At 46.7% G+C, this 12752-nt stretch overlaps 1 protein-coding gene across 2 annotated transcripts in view; it reads right to left on the bottom strand.

The window, feature by feature from the left end:
* SUDS3 (SDS3 homolog, SIN3A corepressor complex component) overlaps nucleotides 1-12752 on the bottom strand; it is a 36246-nt gene that overhangs the window by 21822 nt on the left and 1672 nt on the right. The window contains exons 2-6 of one of the 2 annotated variants that reach the window (XM_043440245.1): nucleotides 11691-11760; nucleotides 8858-8913; nucleotides 7386-7457; nucleotides 4323-4342; nucleotides 2642-2798 (exon numbers count right to left, since the gene is read on the bottom strand). In XM_043440245.1, coding sequence (XP_043296180.1) covers nucleotides 2642-2798; nucleotides 4323-4342; nucleotides 7386-7457; nucleotides 8858-8913; nucleotides 11691-11760 — 375 coding nt within the window. The remainder of the gene's footprint in view (nucleotides 1-2641; nucleotides 2799-4322; nucleotides 4343-7385; nucleotides 7458-8857; nucleotides 8914-11690; nucleotides 11761-12752) is intronic. The other variant, XM_043440255.1, reaches the window with a different exon arrangement.

Here is a 12752-nt window from a genome sequence, read left to right as displayed (position 1 = left end):
GGAAGGGGACACACAAAGAAAGAAAGATAAAGCCCCCACACGTTTTCCAGCTCACGAAGGTCTCATTAATTATTGCGGTTACTTATAACTTTGGTCTCAACTGCAGAGAAAACTCACACTTGGGGGTGATTGTGTCTATAACTTCACTCCTCCAAGTGTGGTCTGACCAACAGCATCATAGGCCCTAAAGAGGTGGTTAGAAATGCAGATCACTGGCTCCGCCCCAGACCCCCTGAATCAGAATCTGCATTTTATCAAGACCACAGGTGACTCACATCCACACTCAGGGTGAGGGAATCACTGCTTGCATCCCAGTTTCTTTAAGACAGTATGCCTTCCTGCCTGAACAACCCAGCTGTCCCAAGTTCTCCACCAGTGGTTCACACAGCCTAGAGAATGTCCCACCATTTCCCATGGAGGGCTGTAAAGGCTGAAGTCCTGCTCAGATAGAGCACTTCACCGGGAACGCCCGTCTTCCAACGGGTTATTTGGTTTGAGTTTCTCATCGGACCCGCACTCTATTTTGTTTTTCAAGAGCTCTTCATGTTGAACCAGAAAAGGAAATTTTAAGAAGCATCTTTTCTGGGCAGAGCGAGGCAGCACTGATATTGGGCATCAATCCACAGAGGTGAAATCAGTCACTCAGCAGGAGGAAGGCAGCCGGGCCTTTAAGCCAACACCATGGCAGCACCATCTGTGGAAACGCTCATTACCCTTCTAGCTCCAGTGCGTTCTCTTCAGACACTCCATCATTACCTTGGCAGTGCTTTCCATGCCAAGGGTACCAAATGGCTTGAGGAAGGACATCGGTATCTTTAATGCCCACGGCCGGCTTTAAGCACTCCTGTAGTCTGTTTTACTGAGTCACAAATGATTTCCCTGCACTTATTTGTCTTTTCTACCCTGGCAGGCTCGGCCTCTTAAGTCACCGAGGATGCCTCCTGTCCCCGTTAAAATTCCGGCTGTAAAACAGTCTGGCCCAACAATGACTATTGCCTGTCAATATTTAGGATGCCAAATCACAGGTGAGGGGCTGACAGCCTTCCCCACAGATGGAAAGGGAGCGGCTGTAAACTGACAATGTTTCCCACCCGCCTAATGAAGGCTCCAAGCATCTGGTGGCGCTAGCGGGGATCGATGAGGCGTCAATGCCGCCAGACCCACGTCAGAGAAGAGGGTGTGCAGGTCAGAACACAGCCACGCAGACTGGGACCGGACAAGGCACCACTGTGCTCCCAGTTTAATCAAAAAAGCGCCTCAACAAGAACAAGCCGGTGCTGTTCTGAAGATGCTGTTTTATATAGCATCCATTCTCACCAAGACATATTTCTGAGCTGCAGTCAGTGGTCTTCAAGGAATTCATTCCTTTTGCCAAGTCTTTCAATGAGGAAGATATTAGAAGAGATTTTTCAAGAGCCAGACCCCTACTTTAGACACAACCACAATATCACTGGTGTGTCGTGAGGACTGGCGCTAAAAGTCCATGTCAGGGGGAGGGCCGTGTTGGCTAACAGCACCAGAAATACCAAAGGGGAAATAAAGCTCTAAACTGTTACTTTTAGCTTCAAAATCAGCCCCGAGGACTTACATAAAAACAAGGTCTTTCTACAGCACTCGGCAAAAATGAGACATGCCAGAGCCCCAGGACCTTCTGAACATGATTATAAGGGTAAATCTGGGGGTGTGCAGAAGGCATGCCATTTACACATCCAAGTGACAAACTCGCCACTGACGTGCCTTCAGTATTTGCTGATGGAAATTTTGCCAAGTTCCAAAACAGCTAGTTCAAGCCAATTCCCATCCTGTATCCTTCTCAGAGTCATTGTCTCATATGGCAACAGAAGAAGCAGCCCATATTGCTTCTCCCTCAAACCTGCTGGGTTCCCATATGCAGACAACTGAATCCTAGAAGGCCAGGGAGGGACTGGCTCCAAGTCTAACGTAACTTTACTAGCTTCACAGGAGAACAGCTCAGTTCAGCTACCCCTGCTGAAATATTCACAGTAACACCTGGGGCAAAGGGATCTAACAGCACAGATGATATAGCCAAAGCCTCTGTTCTCACAGTCAGGTCAAAGTTAAGACAATGCCTTTTCCATAATGAAGGTAGAAAGAAAAAAAAAACAAACAGAAGGATTCCCACCAGCACAGAGGAACTTGGCTGAGTAATTTGTGAAAATAAGCAAGACTGGAATGACAGCTGACCCAGGAATTTTGATAAATAAAGCAGAAGCCTGATGCTGCAGTCACTGTTAAAGGTCTACCATTTAATTTACCCAACACCTGTTATGTACAGGGCCCTATACTAGGCACTCATATTTCTAATCAGTTTTGCGGGATGAGGTATGATCAGCCTCATTTTATAGAGGGGAAAACAGGCTCAGAGAGGTTAAGTGGCTTGACTAAAGTCACACAGCCAATACAAGACAGAGCTATAACTCCGACCTGCCACGTCAAAGACCGCCCCTCCGCCCCCCTTTCAGCTCACTCTGCCCTGATGATGAGGAGCTGGCAGGACTCAGCACTGGAGTGCCTCCCTCCCTCGAAGACCCCCTCAGACTGCCCTGGATCCTGCTCTGTGGTGCTCTCGCACCTCCAGTCACTTCCATCGTTAGCGTTTCATTTTCAATCATTTTCGTACCTCCAGTCAGTTCCATCGTTAGCTTTTCATTTTCAATCATTTTCTTCTTTTCCTCTAGCTCAGCAATCAGGTTCTCTTTCAGCTCAACCTTCTTGTCTTCAAATTCTTTCACTGCCGCCTTCTTTTCTTTGATGTAATTTCTTTCCACTTGTTCAGTCTAAGCAAAAGAGAAACACAGGTTGTGGCTATATGACCCTGGGAGCCAGGGTCTGAACACAAAGCCTTGTTCTGTGCGCAAGCACAAAGAAAATACCTTTTCTAGAAATAAGAAAGACAGCAGCAGTCACACACCAACGTGCAGTACGGGGTGTCTGGGAGCAAGCTTTCCAATGCATGCATGAAACTGAACCACACAACTTCTGGTTTTTTATGAAAACCCTCCCTTGTAATCAGGTATTTCCTCTCTTCCACATCTTATACTTTGTGGCTTGTATGTGGAAACAAAACATAACTTTCTCAAAAACAGTAAATAAACTCTTTTGAAGACACAACTTTGAAGGAAAATAGTATATTCCAGATGAAATACCTATATTCAAGATGAGTTATAAGATACCAAGTCAAGACAGCCTGAGTTACCCTATTTTTTGATGCTTACAGTAAGGTAAGATCTAACAGTAAGATAAAGACCAACAAGAGGACAAGATCACTTATCAGGTGACTGAACCCCAAGAGACACTCAAACACTAAGTTTATACTAAGTAAATTATACTAAGTTATATATTATACTAAGTAATTATACTAAGTAAAAGTATACTAAGTAAAAAAAATGCATAAGCATCTACTTTCCCAATCTCATCACTGCCTGAAGTGAAGAACAAGGGGACTCCTGGCGGGTACGGCTGTGGATTGTGTAACCCTCACGATCTTAAGGTCATGACTGTGTGTGCTTGTGCTGACTTCAGTCTCCAATAACGCAGCTCTGAGAAACCATGACCACCCCCCCACCCTCCGGCTCCGCCACACACACACTGGCCCCCTAGGAGCAAGCACATCACCCAAGATTTGGCCCTCATCACTGCCTGCAGCTCTGCGCCTCACACGGGACCAGCACTCAGACATCTGCTGAGTCAAAGATCTTAATCAGTCTTTCCCTCCCATCCCGAGTTTCAGAGGGATCAATCTGAGCTGATTCGGAGATCTGGTTGCTTTGAGGACCAATATAACCAATTATTAGGCCATTATAATTCAGTGCGTGCATGCGTGCTAATTTGCTTCAGCCATGGCCGACTCTTTATGACCCCGTGGACCACAGCCCACCAGGCTTCTCTGTACATGGGATTCTCCAGGCAAGAATACTGGAGTGGGTTGCCATTCCCTCCTCCAGGGGACCTTCCTGACCCAGGGGTCACATCTGCATCTCTCACATCTCCTGCGTTGGCAGGTAAGTTCTCTACCACGTACCCCCGAACAGCTGTAATGTGAATTGACAGTCAACAAGAAGGCAGTGAGGGGGAGTATCCGTCCGCTAAGCCCCTGGGATAAGCACAGGCTGCCCGACCAACAAACAGATGGAACTTCTGAGCTGAGACCAAATGTCCTTTCATCAAACAGAACCCTAAGAGAGGCTTCCAGCAGGGCTTCCCTATGTCTATGTGGTGATGAAGGAAAGGCCACTGGGTTGGGAGACCAAGATCCCACCCTGACAAAGATCCTGCAAGCCCAGAAGACCTGTGGTACTTACTTCCAGCTGGAGGAAGAGTTCTGAAAGAGAGAAAACATGCAATTAGATTCACAAAGCTGTGCCACCTTTTTAGACAGTGACGTTAGGATTCATTTAGAAGCAGTAATTGCTTTCTGAGAGCACCGTTACACAGAGCAAATGTTTCCATCAGTAAAGTGTGGCTACGTGAAAAGGCAGGACTAGTTAAAATCTGGCTCTCAACAGAATCCGCTCTGGCAGCTTTGCCCAAGGGCGAAAGGGGGCAGCAGGAACCAAGCTACCCTGGCAAAATAGAAGTAAAGTTAGCCCTTCTTTCATTGAGCACACACCCTCAAGAGTCCTAAGGGACAGAAGAAACAACTCAATTACACCAAAAGCAAAGGCAACGTGGATGTTTTTAAGTCCTCATGCACAGGGCTCTCTGTGGTGAGGAAGGACATTCTCCAAGGAGACAGAGGGGAGAGGCCCCCAGCCCTCCTGGGGCTCTGGTCACAGGCCACCCAGCCTCTGGTCACACCCAGGCCTCCACCCACAACACCCTCTAGGCTCTGACCACAACTCCAAGTTTCAGATCTACTGCAGCCTCCTCAGCAAGGCCTTTTCTGAGGCCCCGTCACCCACCAAGCCCCTCTCACACACCTCAGAGCATCCACTCACAGGATCACTGGCTATTTAGCACCCACTGTGTGCCAGGAGACTAGTGCCTGTTAACCCAGCAGCTCCCCCACCCCTAGACTACAAGGCCTCTGCAAACCTAGCACCTGGAACAAAATAGGTCCGTGGCTTCTCATCTTTTCTGGGTGACAGCAGAGCTGCTGCAAGTGGTCCACAAAGATTGCTGAGGGAGTAACAACTCTGGGGGATGCTGATCCCATTCGACAGGGTCTCCTGTGCAACCCCAATCAGTCCCACCGATCCATCCACCCACAGTCACACAAAACTGACAGTTTCAGTAACTTGAGATGAAGACTCCAATGTCAACCAACAATTGCTGAATGAGAAAATTAACTGAGAAAACAGACAAGACACTCGCAATCTTCTAACCCTCAGAAGCTCCCACCCCGGCGGCACTGGGAAGCACGGCGCACACGAGCCGAGTGCACCCAGCCCCACATGCTCGCTCCTGCGACTGCTGCACTAGCACCGTGTGAACGGGCCAGACGTGTGAGGTCTGCGCCATTCCGAGACATCACACCTGCACCAACAAGTCAAGTGACAATTAGCACTCAGAGCTGGTGGTGGATGTTTCAAAGCAGCCAGACACCAGACACAACAAAAGCAGGTGGATTAGAGCTGCCGGAAATGTGCTTTTTAAAGCTCAGGATGCGACCGATTCAGGAGCCCTTCTGCATTTTTACCTGGGGATGGGTGTGGGGGTGGAGGGGTGCTTATTAAATAAAACTTCCTTGGTGGCACAGTGAATAACAAAGTGCCTGCCAAGGCAGGGGACATGGGTTCAGTCCCCGGTCCAGGAAGATTCCACGTGTCATGGAGCAGCTAAGCCCATGCACCACAACTAGCAAGCCTGAGCGCTGCAACTACCGAAGCCTGCGCACCTTAGGGCCTGCGCTCCACTATGAGAGAAGCCACCGCAGTGAGAAGCCCGAGCACCACAACGCAGAGCAGCTCCGACTCACAGCAGCTACAGAAAGCCCGAGCAAAGCAACAAGACCCAGTGCGGCCAAAAATAAAAAAACACATAAAAACATAAATAAATCAAAAATTTTAAACTAGTAACCTAAAAAAAGGAAAAACAAATCAACACCCAGCCTACAGTCCTCACTTAAGAGAAATGGCTCACATCAATTTTCTTTCCCTCCTTGCATCTCAAACCAATTCCATGAGACATTAGTATTCCTCTCTCCAGATGGGGAAATGGAGGCTCCAAGGGTAAACACTCACTTAAGAGGTTTAAGCCCAAAAAAAAAAAAAAAAAAAAGAGGTTTAAGCCCTTGAGGGCTGGGAGGAAGCCCTCGGCCTCTGCCGTGCCCCCTCCTTTCCGCTAATGGGGCTCCAGGAAAAAAGCCCTGAGGAGATGCCTCAGGAACTTAGAATGAGGGGGTGGCAGTGCAGTGGGAGGGGGCTGGGTCACCACAGAGGCTCTACCCCCCACTTTCCCTGCATCCCCCACATCCTGCAGCCCCTTTGCTGTGCCCTGGTGGACATGACACCTGCTCACTGAAGGAAAAGAAGGCCTCCATCCATACAAGGCTGGAAAGTCAATGGCTCAGACAGCGAGAGGAGAGCAACTCGAGGGCGGGGTCCAGACCTCCTTTACGAACCAGGCGCGAGTTTCACCTCTTCGGGAACAAGCACCGCACTGGCCTGGAAAACGCGGGCCAAGGAGCTTCAAGACTCACCACTTACAGATTTCCCATAAGCACAGGGATCTGTGTTTACACACAATTTCAACATTGATCACATCTTACTTTTTGTGTGACTCTGAGTCACAATGTTCCTTAACCTGGATATGTTTTTGAAGATCTTCTACCGAAGAAACGGTGAGTTTCCTAAAATCAAGGACAAAGCATTTCACGGCTGTATGTCCTCAAAGAGCAGGAATGGAGCATAGGCTCAACACATGTGTTGAAGGAATACAGTTCCTGTGCACAACAGACCAAAACAAAGGCACACAATCTTTCCCTCTAAATGCTTCTGATACCATACTTGAGGGGAATGACATGAGGGCATCCTGTCTTCTTGGAAGAAAAGACCAGAAGAAGCAAACTCAAAAATGGAGTGAAGCGGCCAACAATCCTTTTTCAGGTCAGCTCCTCTGTCATCTGCTCAGCCAACTACACAGATGCATGAAACACCGTGCATGACTACTCTGCGGGCATCACGGAGGGAGCCTGACCACAAGGCACCTTCGAAAACAACTTCGACTACAGGCCACTCGCTGGCAAAGAAGAACAGCTCTGTGTAAGACAGTTCTACATAAGTGCGGCTTTGGAGTCTCCCAAAACTCACCCCACAATGGGATGTCTGAGACACATTTTGGAGAACGGCTCTTCTGGCCACAGTACATCCAAATTGCTGAAAATCTGGATTAACTGGGTTTACTTCCAGTTAAGAGAGCCTCACCTGCATTTCGTATCCTCTCTTTGTACTGCTGATCTAATTTCTTCATCCTCTTCTGATATTCTTGTAATGTACCTGATAGAGATTCACAAAATAGTTACTGTGAAGATAGAACTGCTCTACACTTTGGTTCCTAAAATTATTTTCTAGCACTGACAGAGAATGTTTTTAAAAACATTAGAGGAAAATACACACTGTGAATAGGCACCCATCAACAGAACCATCTCGGTTCCCAGCCAAGGCGCACAGCAGAAATCACCCCAACCATGGTTTTAAGACTGTCAAGCAAGTGAGGAGTGGAAGAAAGGAGCAGCCACCCATCAGGGACCCTCATCACTCGCTGCTGCAGCTCTGGCCCATGGGCCTCCCTCTGGTGAAGAAGCTCATTCCCCCGCAGTACAGTCTAGGTCAAGGCTGTCCAGTAGAACTTGCTGTGCAACGGCGAAAACAGGCTATATTGAACCACTAGTCACACGGGGCAGTTGAACATGGGGCCACTAGTCACATGCGGCAGTTGAACATGGGGCTAGTGCCAGCAAAGAGCTGAATTATTAATTTTATCTAGTTAAATGCAGGCAGCCACACATGGCTAGTGACACTCCAGCATACAGCCTGACCAAGTGGCTCTTCCCTGAAGCAGCTAATGATGAGGGTCCCAATTCATGTGGGAAGTTGCTTTCTGACGACTGCTTCAGTGGGATATGTTAATGGCACCTTTTTCAAAATTCCTCACTCAACTCTACCAAGCACACCTTACAGACCTGCTCGAGGGGGCCGTGTTTCTTTCTTTGGCAATACCTCCTTTCCCACTGGAAGGAAAACTAAAACAGAGATACGCGATTGCAAGTCACAGGAGTATGTTTCACCCTGCAGGGGAAATCAAGGTTGGCCACTACCAGCCCTGAGCTGTCACCGGGCGCCCAGGCGTGCTGGTTGCCCCTCACACACAATCTCACTTGCCTCCATTTTCTTCATTTCACAGAACAGAAGATAAATTAAGGAGGAGACAGTGATGTGCCCAAGGTCAAATTTCTAGAAAGTAGTGAAGGTGGGATTCAAACTCATCACAGGACTTGAGAGCCGGTGCTCTTCACCCCGTGCTGAATTGCCTCTAGCAGCAAACAGCCTTTAAGAAGGCACAACCCACCTGCCATTTACGAAACAAAGAGAGCAAACACCGGATGACCCACAACTCATTAGCATCTAGTTTAGAAACAACAGTACAATTATATTTATTCTTGGTAAAAGCATCTCTCCTAAAATCAGCCAGCTTTTGGCATGGTGGTTTTCAGTTCTTGCTCTGCAGAAGGCCTTCAGTGAGATTGCAAAACAGTCTGAAAACGGCCACTTTAATGACAGCTAAGATCAACCAGACCAAATTTTAAATCACGCCCGCTGAGAAGTGAAATACACAGATTTCAAAAGTGTGTAATATTAGGAAGGATGTTTAGAAAAGGATTAAATCCCACACCAACCTTCCTGCAGTTGTTGCAACTGTCTCTTGAGAGAAGCCAATTTATCCTGATACATCCTGTTTGGAAAAAAAAAAAGCCACACTCAGAAACAAAAACATCCAATACCCAAGTCCACAATAATCTGCACACAGAAACTGCCTGGGTTTTTATGGGAATGTCGTTAATGTCCTTTAGTGAGAGAGAAAATGAAAGCCTGCTGGTGCTTTAAAATATGCCCACAGCTAAAGGGATCAGAAAGAAAGAAGGCTTTTGTGTTCTTGAAAGGCAGGTACTCCTGTGTTCTGTCATCTTTAGAGAATCAGTCTAAAATCCACAAATATGAAGACATACAAATTTTAATAAATAAATGACAATAATAATGTGTTAGGCAAGAATATAAAGAAAAATTGAAAGTGTAATGCCATTTTCTTCAAGGTTCAGAAGGGTAACATACACACACAAACATAAAAAGCATTAAACACGGCTCTTATATCAACTCTGAAACTAGATTATAAACTGAAAGGAGTAAGATTATGCCTCCAACCACATTTTTCTGTATAGACAGCACAGCTGTGTAAGCACTAAGTTAATAAACCCTCATGTCATTTTTAAAAACACTACTCTTTTATGATCTGAGAAATAAGAGCAATTTAGTGACAAAAGTAAAAATGCAGGATTTATTTGCAGCCCCAGCAGGATAAGAACACAGCACACGTGAAGCAAAAGAACTTGGCGTGTTATCTTCCCCCTCACACTGAATGGATCATAGGCAACCAGGCACCCTGGTAAATCTGCTCGAACTGTGAATGCCACACATAAATTACATTTCAGCCATATTTTTGCTTCTACCTGAAAAACACACTCAATTTCACGAGGACAAAAAAGACTTACAACCCAAAAGAACACCGTCCAACAGGTAACAGGAAGGACAGCCTTATGATTGCTCAAGTTAGAGATGCAAATACAATCCATCTGTCCATAGGCTGAGGAAGAATAAGAATCTGAGAATTACATGGAAGCCCAGATTCTTTTAGGGAGAATTCTGATGTACTTTCAGTGCTCACTTTGAATCACAAAGGGCATTCAATTTTAATTAAAATCACTTTCACCATCATCAAATATTAGGGGGTATGTTCACTTAAACATGCCAAGTATAGAAGAGGGAAGAGATAGGTAAACTGCACACAAAAAGCCAGTATTTGGAACCCAGTGTATTAAATTGTCCACCACACTGAGTGTGACAGACGATGCCTTTGAATCCTTAGTCTGTCTTTAAAAGAGAATATTAATAGATTCAAGAAGTAACCAATAAGAAAATTCAGATTAGGGAAGAAAACAGGTATGGAAAAATACACCTCAAATGGGTCCAGGTAAGTCAGTAAGAAGCTTGGAGACAGGGCAAGTGAAAGAAAAAGCCAGCAGCACAGTTTCACGGCTAAAGTGGTGAGAAAAATCACATCGATTATTAAAGCAGTCCTCCATTCGGCCCTGGACAGATTTAGCTGAGTTTCCCTTTTATATTCCAAAGCTTGAAAAGGGTAACAGAAAGCAGAGGATGGTCACAAAACATTTGCATACAAAAACATTCCATAAGGAAAAGAATGTGGATCATCTAGTTTAAAGATAAAGAATTTGAGGGCTTCCCTGATGGCTCAGTTGGTAAAGAATCTGCCTGCAATGCAGGAGATCCTGGTTCGATCCCTGGGTTGGGAAGATCCCCTGGAGAAGGGATGGCCTATACACTGCAGTACTCTTGGGCTTCCCTGGTGGCTCAGCTGGTAAAGAATCCGCCTGCAATGTGGGAGACCTGGGTGGGAGACCTGGGTTCGATCCCTGGGTTGGGAAGATCCCCTGGAGAAGGGAAAAGCTACCCACTCCAGTATTCTGGCCTGGAGAATTCTATGGACTCTTTAGTCTATGGGGTCACAAAGGGTCAAAAAGACACCACTGAGTGACTTTCACTTCACTTCAAAGAATTTGAAAAGCCAAGGCAAGATTCTCAAAATACATTCCACAAATACTTATCAGATCTGTGCTGTGCTCCCTTGAGCGCTGGACAAGAGGGAGTGCTGTCAGTCGCTCTGAGGTGTGGCCCCACTGGAGGCAGGGTGTGAATGCAGGGCGAGTGGCAGGGGCCCGGGCGCAGGCGTCGGGCCGGCCCCGCTCTCCACCCAGGTCTCCCTCGGCTCGCCTGGTGTCCACACGCAGCCCTGCCCTGGCCAGTGCTCAGCGTGGTCACACCCACCTGAGAACCAAGGGGCTGGGAAACGTCATTTCCCCTCTCCAAGCAACGGTTTTCACTTAAAAAGGGGGGGAGGGAGCAACCAATGGGTCCCCCCTTCCTTCCTCCACGGTCGTCTTCTTCTGGGAAAGTTTCCCTCCAGGTTCTTTCTAGCCTAACCCTCAAAAGATTCTTAGCACAGGGAGACTGGTTAAATGTGACAAATTTAAAGGCGGGAAATTGTACCCACGTGCATGGTCTTTGGAAGCACTATGTGAAAACCATACACACTGCTGCTGCTAAGTCACTTCAGTCGTGTCCGACTCTGTGCGACCCCATAGACGGCAGCCCACCAGGTGTCCCTGGGATTCTCCAGGCAAGAACGCTGGAGTGGGTTGCCATTTCCTTCTCCAATGCATGAAAGTGAAAAGCGAAAGTGAAGTCGCTCAGCCATGTCCGACTCTTAGCAACCCCATGGGCTGCAGCCTACCAGGCTCCTCCATCCATGGGATTCTCCAGGCAAGAGTACTGGAGCGGGTGCCATTGCCTTCTCCGCCATACACACTAGGCCACCATTAAAGATGCCTTGTCAATTCTGTATTCCAAAGAAGAAACGTAAAAAATCATACTCACTGTTCCTTCATTTCTACATAGTCTTCTTCATCATGCTTTGCCAGGTCAGTTTCACTAGCATCCTCAGTGTCTGAGCAAAATTAGGGAATAAGGGTTTGTTAAAATCATAATTCACAGAGTTGGTATCACTTGATACAGTGACACTTGACAGACTTCTGAAAAATGAATTTCTACTCAATGCAGACCTGTGTGAAGCCATCAGCGAAACAAGAAAGCGCCATTTCCAACTCATATACAGCCAGACTTATCCAAACAGCCTGCCTTTATCTGAAGTGCAGCCAGAGAACAGGGTGCATCAGACACAGTTGGTCACAGTCAAGGCTGTTACTTTGGCAGAAACACTGGCAGTTCAGAAAAAGGAGATGTGGGTGTAAGACTGGAAAACTACAGGCATCAAGCTTTGCTCCTACTCCAAACAACCTAATACATGCATCCTCTTTTGGTATATGCCCAATTTGAATCCCTATGAGATTTTACATCACATATTCCAGGTGGCGCAATGGTAAAGAATCTGCCTGCCAACGCAGGAGACTCAAGAGATGGAGGTTAGATCCCTGGGTCAGGAAGATGCCCTGGAGAATCCACTCCAGTATTGTTACCTGGGAAATCCCATGGACAGAGGAGCCTGGTGGACTACAGTCCATGGGGCTGTAAAGAATCAAGACACAACCGAGCAAGCACATATACAAAGGAGAATCCAAACCAACTAAAGGTACTCTAACTACAGAAACATTTTCAAAGGGAGAAGGAAGGGGACAAGAAAATTAAACAGAAACTTTCAGAATACTTTAAACACTGTTTTTAGAATAAGCAAATGGCTGGACTATCTACCTAATTTCAATAGTCCTATTTGAGGGGGAAATGAAAATCAATTTTTGCTTCACTGCTCCCCCTTGTGGGCATTAAAAGCAATACAAGTGATTCATCTTCAAATTCTCTCGGTTAAGCCTTGCCTTCAAAGGTAGTTCAACCAGAATTGTAGCAAGTTCCTTCAACTTTGTATCTGCAAACACAGCTGCCTTTTTAAAGCCTGCTGCAGATCCAACCCTCCGTCCCACTTTT

Source organism: Cervus canadensis, chromosome 1, assembly GCF_019320065.1.
Source record: "Cervus canadensis isolate Bull #8, Minnesota chromosome 1, ASM1932006v1, whole genome shotgun sequence".
In the NCBI taxonomy this organism is placed as follows: Eukaryota; Metazoa; Chordata; class Mammalia; order Artiodactyla; family Cervidae; genus Cervus; species Cervus canadensis.
The sequence above is the reverse complement of the archived record's forward strand: the minus strand, read 5'-3'. Positions and strand labels throughout refer to the sequence as shown.